This window comes from Acanthisitta chloris, unplaced genomic scaffold (genome assembly GCF_000695815.1).
Source record: "Acanthisitta chloris isolate BGI_N310 unplaced genomic scaffold, ASM69581v1 scaffold7868, whole genome shotgun sequence".
In the NCBI taxonomy this organism is placed as follows: domain Eukaryota; kingdom Metazoa; phylum Chordata; class Aves; order Passeriformes; family Acanthisittidae; genus Acanthisitta; species Acanthisitta chloris.
In genome coordinates this window covers 24,665-35,451 of record NW_008687518.1, presented here as the reverse complement: position 1 = coordinate 35,451, position 10,787 = coordinate 24,665, and the positions used below count along the sequence as shown (strand labels likewise).

General features: G+C 47.1%; 1 protein-coding gene across 1 annotated transcript in view; it reads right to left on the bottom strand.

The window, feature by feature from the left end:
- Window positions 1–3,766: 3,766 nt before the first annotated feature.
- The window catches only part of NOL6 (nucleolar protein 6 (RNA-associated)), a gene marked incomplete at its 5' end in the record, with an annotated part of 25,892 nt that continues 18,871 nt past the window's right edge, over window positions 3,767–10,787 (bottom strand). The window contains 2 exons of the mRNA XM_009080623.1: window positions 3,767–4,154; window positions 5,379–5,480. Of these exons, the coding sequence (XP_009078871.1) occupies window positions 4,005–4,154; window positions 5,379–5,480 (252 nt within the window). The remainder of the gene's footprint in view (window positions 4,155–5,378; window positions 5,481–10,787) is intronic.

Here is a 10,787-nt window from a genome sequence, read left to right as displayed (position 1 = left end):
GCTATACATGCATGGGAGACCCACCATAAAGAGCTTCAAAGACAGCATTGCAAAATCAACATGGTAGCAGTGGCAACACATCAAAGCCCATTTGCTATCCCCTCAGCATTGGCGCTTCCCTCCCTTTCCATTCAATCTGCCTCTTGCCACATGACATGCCATGGGCTCCCCAGGGCAGCTCTGTGTTTGTGCAGCTCTTGCTCGTGGCTGGGACCACAGCTAAGCAAACATCTGCAAGCAAGCAAGTGCCCACTCACTGCTCTGGAAGTGGAAGCCTGGTACACTTGCCAAACAAACGCACTCTGAATAACCCAGGCCCTACCCCAGCTTTCACAATAGAAATTAGTCACAACACATCAACAAGAGCAGGAATCTGGGCAACAGGAGATAAAGTTGCAACGGAGACCTCGCTTGTCCTCTCGCGTACCTGCAGTACCCCTTTTCTTGGGATCATGCCTTTCCAGACCCCTTATTGCTGCAGCAAGCCTCTGCTCCTGAGAAAGGTGCTTTGCATTTTGCTTTAGGAAAACTGTCACTCAAAAAGTCAGAGAGCACATCAATATCCAGTTCCTAAGGTCACCCAGAGGATGCCCAGAGAAAGGCCACCATGTTGATTACAGGGATGGAGCACATGTCCTATGAGGAAGGGCTAATAGAATTGGGATTGTTCAGCCTGGAAAAAACAAGGCTTCAGGGTGACCTAACCGTGGCCTTCCAGGGCCTGAAGGGAGCCTACAAGGAAGATAGAGAGACTTTTTACAAGAGCATGTAGTGACAGGACAAGGGGGAATGGCTTCAAATTGAGAGGGCAGATTTAGATTAGGTAGATTTGATTTTTCCCAGGAAAAAAAATCTTTACTGTGAGGGTAGTGAGGCACTGGAACAGGCTGCCCAGAGAAGCTGCAGCTGCCCCATCCCTGCGAGTGTTTAAAGCTAGGTTGGATGGAACTCTGAACAACCTGGTCTAGTGGAAGGTGTCCCCGTCCACAGCACAGGGGCTGGAACTAGATGAACTTTGTGGTTCCTTGCAGCCCAGGCCATTCTATTGTTCTATGACTCTGATCCCCAGGTTTTCCAGCTAACTTTCAAGGTGACTTTGTCCACACACAGTGCCCACAGGAGTCTGAGTTTAGCAAATGATAAAACATGAACTGGAACATTTGCAATGTTTGACCTCATAAAGGAGGGCTTCAGAATGGCTTAAAGGTGCCTTTAAATATTTGGATATTGGGGTATTTAGGGCAATGAGGAATTATTCTTCCACTGAAAGAGGAGGCAGGAGCCTGTGGATCAGCCACAGCTTTGACATGAGCATTGCAAACACTGCTAGAATAATGTGTTACCTGCATAACTTTCGCTGACACAGATATATACCCTCCAGGTGATGTAAGCTGGGCTACCAGTGGTCAATTTTGCCAATTTAAGGTGAATTTATTACAATGTCTTTGCTGAGGTACCAGTATTTGTCACCAAAATCAGGCTCACATCTGGCTGCTGAGCACAGTGGTGTTACCTTATGAAACACTAGCAGGTTGATACTTGTATGAGGGTTTGTTACGAGTGAGCTCATCTATTATCAGTTTATTGGGCATGGGTGTTTTTTGCAGAATGTTCACCTGGACATTTCCTGGCCCTTTGCTGCATGTTGCAAATGGGTATGTTTTACCCAAAGATGGAGGAGCAGATTTTCATGCCTTTTTTTAAAGACAGAAAGGAAAAGGAGTAACAATACAACACCTGACAGTGAAAAAGAAGCCGATAAAAGCAGAGGTGCTGCAGGGCTATCCCTACAGGGTACATCCTTCACAGACCCCAGTGGGAGCTGAGCTGGGGAGGACAGGGCAGAGGGACTACGGCACTGTTCTGCCGCAAAAGCAGAGACCATCTCTTCATAAATATTCCCAGGCAGGGAATAAGCCAGTGAGGGGTCACACCCTGTGACAGCCCTGGGGAAGGGGGAGCAGGACCTTCCAGCTTGCCTGGTGAAGCAGGAAGATGAAGGAGCTCTGCTCCACTGCGAGCTAATGCAGGCTCCAGTACACGCCTCTGCCCTAGGGAAAAGCAGATACATGCAGTGAGGAGTGTTCACACCAAAACCATTTACATCCACAACATATAGCAAGGGGATGAATGAGGGCAGGACAGGGCATGGGGGGAATAGGCACAGCCCTGGCACAAGCAATCACTGCAACAACTCGAATGCTGTTCAGCAGCTGTGTTGGCAAATTTACTGGACCGCAATGTCAACTGCATGGTCAAGTTGCAGGCAAATGGACACAAAAAGCAGAAACAATCCAACTACTGAAGAAAATTACAGCCACTGCTGAAGGCGGATTGGGTGATTCCAACAGCTGGAAGATGATAAAGCAGAACAAAGAGAAGATTAAAAATTAATCCCTAATTAGCTGCTTCTGAAACCTGTTGAAATCACTGCCTGCTTCGTTTGTTAATGGACCTGTCAGCAGGTTCTTAGGCTGCAGGGGTCACAGTAGCAACAGAACATGCCGCTTCGTTCTCAGGTTTGAGATCCGTTTTGCCCACTAAGAGCTTTTGATGTTTTCAGTTTAGGTGTACTCAGAAAGCTCTTGCAAGCAAAGGATGGGCAATGGATTTACCTACAGCCTGTGCCACTGGCACAGAGACGACAGAAAAATGTTCCTTGTGATTTTAATATAGCAGATATACCCCAAAACCAGGGATGCTGCACACGTCTATCCCATAGGACACACTGTGCCTCCAAACACTGGAGGGCAATCAGTGGGCACTAAGTAGGCAGCACCAGTTCAGTGCCCCATCTTGCCACAGCCCACTTACAAATCCTCCCAATAAGACATTTGACAAAGTGGTGGATCTCCTCCGCAAGACATTAGGCCCACTGCCAACAGCTGGAGAGGCCAGCTGGTCTTGAAGTAACACACTTAACATCCCATCTGAAATGCTTCTTAATAAGCAACAACTGCCTACAGTTGTCAGACTGCCTGAACATCAACTTGGTTTTCAAATATTGATCTGCTTTTGGCTTCTGGAGTATCCATTGCCACAAAGTCTGCTTTGTTTACTCTGCATCTGCTACACTCTTGTTTGCTGTTGGAACACGTGTGCTGCCTCCAGCATGAAAGAGGATGGGACAAGTGCATATTCTCTTATTTCTCACTCTTCCCTCATCAGGAGTGCCCATGATCATTTCTTATGACAGAAAACATCCCTGCTCAGAGCAGCGTCACCCAGAGCAGGCTGCCCAGGACTATGTCCAGTTGGGTTTTGAGTATCTCCAAGTAGAGTCTCTACCATCTCCCAGGGCAACCTGTGCCTCTCTGTTCAACCACACTCATGGTGGGAAAAAAGCTTTTCACGCAGAATTTTCTGTATTTCAATTTACTCCTCTCACCTGTCATTGGGCACCACTGAGAAGAGCCTGCCTCCATCTTCTCTACTCCCCCATCAGGTATTAAGCCACATTGGTATGAACCCCTTGAGCCTTCTCTTCTCCAGGCTGAACAAGCCCAGCTCTTGCACCCTCTCTCCTTGTGACTGAGGCTTCAACCCCTTAATTATCTTTGTTCTCTTTGCTGGACCTTCTCCAGTGTGGACATGACTCTCTTTTACTGGAGAGACCAGCACTGAACACGGTGTGCTAAATATGCCCTGCTGGATCTGAGTAGAAGGGTCATTTTTTAACAACTGTATTTATTTGGTTTTGTAGAGGCTAACCTCCACAATAACAGCATCTGCTATAAACTCCCTGCAAAACTAGGAAGCTGCCTTCCAAAAATTTTATCCCATCTTTATATTTTCTTCAAAATAAAAAAGCATTTATATTCTTGAAAACAGTAACAGGTCCCACTGCTTTTCTGAACTAGGCATATAAAGATAAATAGAGTAAACCACACAGTTCTGGGATTTAGAAAACTATAAGCCTTTTCTAGGACTGATTTATAAAAAGGAACAGTTCCAGAGTGAACAAACTGCTTCAGGACAGGCCACTCTGACACCTCTCAGTGGTCTCAGATAGTCCATTTCTCTGTACGAGCTTCCACACTTTTGACCAGGCCTTCTCCCAAAACCTCAAAGTCCTCCAGAATTGCTTCCACATTGGGAACACAGACCAGCTCGTTGTTCAGAGTTGTCACCTTTCTTCCTTTCATGCTGGAGACCTGCAGGACAGACACAAATATTACACAAATGTGAGAACCTGCCCAGAGCTGCTCTGCAACTTCTGCCAGGCCCAAGGAAATGCCTCTCCTGACTTGTCACATCCAAACCCTGCTACACCACTACACCCAATTCTCTAAGCTTCACTTCTCAACATAGTGAGAACAGTCCTCATTATTAAAGCTAACAAAGTGCAAGAATGACCCTTCCAGCCCCTTTTAGGGTGCAGCCTGCAGCCACAGTCCAAAGACTGCAAGGAAGAGAGGAAGAAAAGTAATGGCCAGGGGCATGGTGGAGATGGGAAGAGTATGAAGATGCATGGCAGAGCCTGTGTAAGTATAGCACATGAGGTATGCAAAAGAGACCACAGCATAAGGCTGAGTTAATTGCTGCATGGGCTCTGCTCTGTTTTTTGAGTGGGAAGAGATCCTTGACTCCATCAGAGGAAAAAAACAAAACCCTGATGTTTAATAAAGCCACACTCAGCCAGATGCAAGCATCTCCTCCTCTGTTTCACCACACTGAATAACTAGGTTTCACAACGGCAGCCAGGCTGAATGGCCAATGCCCTCTAGCCGTGAAGAGAGGGGAGATAAATCACCCAGAGACTGACAACAGAAGAGCCTGAGCTGCCAACTCTGAGCCATGAGTAACCGGTTTCTTTGCGTCTTTCCTTCATAGAAAGCAGCATGAATCACTTCAGTGTGTCTCATACCTAGTTTAACTACCCTCTAGAGTTTGACAAACCCCAGTTTAGCTGGAAAATATCTTCGTGCATCAACAGTACTTGGGCACTACGAACCTAGGCTTGCCATCCCAGCTTCTTGTGGGTCAAGTATTTCTGTGTAAGACACCCAAAGCCGTGAGAATGGGACAGCTTACTGCACACACCAAACGCTTTTGGCAAATGAGGCATCACCCATCTCCCACAAGGAGAACCAGGGAATAGCACCTGGGACAGGGAGCTCTATTCTGATCCATGACTGAGGTGCTAGGCCTTGTCCAGGGACCCATGTTACATTCTCAGATCTGCTGACGATCGAGGGCACTATGACCACAGTCTTCTCTTGGTTTTGCCCTTTCTAAGAAGGGACAGAACTATGAGCTTTGTTTCTCAAGAACTTTGGGGCTGAGTTAGGTGAGGCAAGTACAATGCAGGAAAAAAAAAAGTCCTTCAAGCTTTCAGGGCATAAAGGTAACATGAAGGTAGAGCCAAAAATACTCACCTTAAAAGGCTGAGGCTGAAAGCTCAAGGGTTTCCACAGAACTGCAATCACTTCCCCACCATGCTTGTCATAGAAGAACAAGGCAAGATCACTGAATGCATTCTGGGTAGAAAACAGACATCCCAGAGTCAAAGCCCATCCCTGATTCAGTCACCTTACACAGGAACACACAGTAGCTGCACACCACCCAGGAACTGCAACTCTTTCAGTGGATTCCCAACAAGGAAAGAAACTGGCAGCCTATGGACAACTCCTAGGTGCCTCTTGCTGCCTCTTTTCCCCCAGCCTTGATATATACAGTGCACTGCCTCCAAATTTTGCATGCAGACCTCATCACTGACTACCTCTTGATGCCCTGGGGGACAGAAACATGATCCACCTCTTCCCACAGGCCCGCAAGAGTACCCAGAAATTAATTAGCATCCAGCTTTAGGACAGTGGCCCCTTTAGTGACAACCCACTGAGTGTCCCTCACCGTGGTCCATCAGCTGGACCTGGCACTATCCAGCTGTCCTTTCCTAGTGTCCATCACCATGTCTAAGATTTCACAGTGCTTCAGAAAGAGGCAGGCCCTGCCCAGCAGGCAATTCTTCCACAATACATTTTACTACATAGCAGCAAAGACAAACCCCAGCCAAGGACCTTTCACTGCAAGCCAGCATCTCGAGCTCTGCCATCTGTGGAACCAAGGTAGTAAAACTCCTTCCCCCAGGATAAACTCCACGAGAGCTCTCAGCACAGAGCGTCCAAAAAGGAAACTTAACAGGAGAAGTTTTAAATAACATAAAAGAGATGGAAAGTTCAGTGCAGACACTGCAGGAATCTGTCCTCCTTGCCCCTGTGCTTCAGCAGTGCTTTCAGTGAGCATCTCCTTTGGGCAGCAGAGATCAAAACAGAGATCCTGCACAAAGAGATGACTAAAGCTCACAGTCTGGTTTCCCCTAAGCCCATGCAAGCTGGATTCCCAGGGCTGTGAGGAGTCAGGAATGAGCATTTCAGCAGAAGTAAATAATGCTGTGTTCAAGCAACTTTTCACACCCAGAAGTCTAGCCCTACACTTCATCACACAGCATACTGATACCTAAGATAGGCACCCTGAGTGCAGCCGACCAAGAGAACCAAGCAGCTGCTCCCTGATACTTGTTCATTTTGGTGGAGATTAACATTAGGCAACAGCACATCTTTATGGGGCTGAGCAAACAGTCCCCAGCATCAGTACAGGACAAACCTCTGTATGTAGCCTTGCCAGCTTTGGAACAATCTACTGCATGCAATATAGACCCTCTGCTCCCTCTTCAGCCTTCTCTGCCATTCCCTCACTTTCCCCACTGAAAGGTCTCTGATCATTGTACCTTGAGGTTTTCACAAGGAGGTGCAGGAATAAAAAAAAAAAACAACATCAAAGGCAAGCTTGGAAAGGATCTTGTACATACAGGGTTTGCAGTAGGAAAAAAAGATGGACTGAGTGGTATTGTCAGTGATCCTAAAGGGTGAGTTGGCATTTTAAGAACACAGACCTGATAAGCAAGGAGAGGTGGTGTTGCCTGGAATCTTCAGAGAAAGATTTGAGTACGGACTGCCCATAAACAGAGGGCAACATGATTAGATCATCAAGCTGATAAGATCCTGAAAACTGCTAGCTCATCCCACTCCATGGGATCTTCACAGGGCCAAGGCTGGTCAAAGCATTATTTCACCAAATTGGCTAGGAAAACCACTGCCTAAAAATACATTGAGAAAGAAATGCCAGGGCAGACTGCCTCTATACTGAGAGCAACAGGTTATGCTCAGAGCCCAGGCAACAGGGTAGACTCCTCCTTTAGCCAAAGGGCAAACAGCAGGAGGGAGTGAAACTTAACAAAGGGCAATAAAGCTTAGGGTACGCTGACCGCCAACGTGCAGCTTTCTGAACCAAAGGGGAGCAGAACGTGTGAGAACCTGAAAAAGCCCAGCTACTCCACAGGGCGAGGTCTCGAATGCCACGCGATGCTCCTTATGAGAAAGTTATTTTTTATAGACACATCTTGCTGGACAGAAGCCAGGAGCATTTGCAGGGAAGAAACCCTTCCAGGCTCAGCTCATTTCCCAGTAAAACCACTGTTTGGCCTGATGCCCAGCACCCTTTTTTCCAGACAGCAGAGAGCAGAATGGCAGATGTTAAACGGATAGCATCAAATTCAAAATCCCAGCACTTGTGCTGCTCTGAGCGTCATCCATGTGATAGTGCTTCAAGCTGGCCCACTGAGCTGTGGAGATGCATATTCAGCTCTTGGGAAACTGCAGCATTAAAAGGGTCTGGTGTATTAGTCACTGTACTTCTGTTTGTACAGAGGCTTGGGGAGTAAAAGCAAACAGTTCATCCCCCTTTCCACATCCCATGTGCCATGCCCAGCGCCACTGGGCTTGTCTGAGCCTGCAAACACCTTCCTCAAGGGAAAGTTTCCAAGAAAAGGGAGAAAAGGCAGGGAATACATTGGAACCCTTGTTTCCTTCTCTAACTGCTGTATCTTTGGTTGCAATTCATCTCTGAAGGCCCTGGAAAAGCCCTCCCTGCTCAGAAGGATCCCTGCCATCAGCAAAACCTACAGCTGGTTCCTGTCTCACAAAGAACAGGGGACCTGCAAACTCAGGGCTTCAAGTCAGAAGAACCTCGCTGTCCAGAGAAGAGCTACATGGCACCTGGAAGATTAGATCAAGCTCTGTGAGGAACCATCTGGGCTACAGGAATGAAAAGGATGGCACAAAGTAGTGTGTAAAACAATACACTGATCTAACCTGGGATTACCAGATTAAGCAGCTTTTGCAACAAGTTAAGTGCTCATTGCCAGTCAAGCACCTACATTGTTGTCTAGGAGAAGAGGGTTTTTTCACCCAACCATTTATCTACCTATTTTTTGCTGCTCCTACCAAGAGATCAGGCTCATTGCATCACAGCTGCTGGATCAGCTGGAAAAGCCTTTTAGGGATGTCTCCACACCCAAAATGTGTCCTGCAGTAGCTCAGAAGGCAAATGCATCAATCAACATTAGCCCAGTGCTCAGAGCATTTCAAGTGCTCTTAGCAAAGAATCTACCAGTATAAAACACTATTAAAGTGACTTCTTCCAACAACTACATTTGTGGTTAATACTTTGAGGTCTTTCATCCTACTTTGACCTGCCCTGGTGCTCACAGTTATGTGACACAGACAGAGCCTTGCACCATGCCTCAACAGAGCAAGGAGCAATGTTGAAAAATTTGACACTGTTCTGTGTCACAGGGGTTTCAAGGAAAAGGCAAGGAAAAAAGACACCCATCTTCTCCTGGCTGCATTAACAAACAAGCCTTGTCCACCAATCCACCAAACCATCTGAGACAAAAGTCTTCTGTCACTTCCTACTGGACAAATCCTACAGGACCTCTGGGAGAGCTTTACCCACACAGAAGAAATACAGACACAAGTACCTTGCCTGCTCACCCAAGGAGCACAGGGGGCTGACACCTTGCTAAACGTATCTGTACACATGGTAACACACACATGTGCATCCACCCCCAAGCCCAGGCACTGTGCTAAGGGTCACATAGCTGCTCTGCAGCTGTAACCCTGCCACTTCTGCCCCACCAACAACATAGACCAAGACAGGAAGGTTTCCACAATACTGTGAGAGCCTGCAGTTTTTTCAGTTCATCTCTGTCTGTGGTGTCACCACAGGAGGAGTCAGCCCTGTCAGTCAAAACAGGAAGGCAGCAGACTGACCTGAAAAGATTTCACCAGTTCTAGCTACATCCCATAACCACAGCTTACATATTCTAAGACAGAAAATTTTTGATATCATTAATTCCTTCTTAAACATGCAGTAGCAAGACACACATTCCTACACTGTAGAAGGAAGAAAGGAAAGGGCTGTAAGTCTTCCTGATAGGTCTTGTCTGAAGGTGCAAGAAATGCAAAATATCGCTTTACAGGGAAGGATGTTTACAGTAAAGCAGGAAATACTTTCCTACTCATTCACACAGGAAAGATCTTGCATATATGAGATGGGCAGCTCCTCTGCCACAAACTCTTCCTCAGGTATGTGCAGCCTAAGAAAACTAAACCTCAGTGAACAACAGCACACCACATCAGTGAGCTGGTGAGATCAAAGACCTAGTAAGAAATGCGAGGTCTGTTAACAACCACAGTAGACATGCAGATGGACATGGGACAGGTAGCTCCATCCCATTTTCCCCACCATAAGAGAACAGCTCTGGGAGTTGAGCAGAGCCTTTGGGTTTTGTGAGCTCCTAAATGCATGCAGATGGGCAAGGCAAGCATATCCCACATGTCCTGTGTCCTATGGATGGTCTCTCGAGTCTGAAGGACAGCCAAGCAACCCTGGAGGTAAAGCTGTACTGACCAAGCCTTCCCACACTATGTCCCCAGCAAATGTCTGGGGGTGCTGCAGCTCAACAGCCACCACAAGGGAAATTCAACAGAAGCCTCATTGGAGACACTTAAACTTAATTTAGCCTTGATGGAGAATCTTCACCAGGAACCAACAGAGGGTTTGCTCTGGACTGTAAGTGGAATGGAGGCTGGTGATGGGCTGAAGTTCCAGGGAAGTCCTCTCTGTGGGATGTCTGGCACCTGCTTTCTCAAAAGTGTCTGTCTGCAAAGCCCTCTCATCTGGACAGATTCACAGAACAGGCCTTTCTATTAGAGCTATCCTGGAATTGAAGGATTTGCTGCCTGAATCTCACAGCTAGCCTTTCATCTCTACACAGAGCCTCCCAAGGACTAAAATAATTCCATCAGGCCAGTTCCTGCACTGCATGTCCTTGGAGCAGGAAAAATTAAAGCAGTCAGGACTCAACACCTCCTCTCCTTTCATTTTCTCTTCTGATTAGGCTCCTTGGAGAAGGCAGGCAGCAATACTCAGCTCCAGAGCACTCCTGTCTTGCTAACCTCTTTGATTTGCGAAGAACCGGTGCAAACAGGCTGGACAGGAGAGAGTGGGTCTCCTGGTTCTGGATCTCTCATCCAAAGACACTGGGGAAGAAGCCAGAACCCTGCCCCTCTCAACTCAATTAAAATGCCAAGGCATTTAAATTCCTTTTTCATGTGGAAAGCTCAGTAAAGGGCAGATGTTGCTTTCCTGTCCATGCGAGAGCACAAAATCCCACAGCATCACTGTGTGGCAGACGTCTCCCTTCATTGCTACAAACTACCAGAGCTGTACCATCAGTCATGGCTACAGCCCTGTTGCTCAGTTCTGTGGTTTCTGCTATAAAGAGAGCACATTACTCAAGAGTTAAAGCCAGTCATGTATGCCTTCTCATACAAAAATCTCTCATAAGGATTCACTACTGTCACCACACTCCTTCCTGGCACCAACTTATTTCTGTGCTTGGATTCCCCCCAGGGCTCCCAGCCTGCAGGACAAGGAAGAGC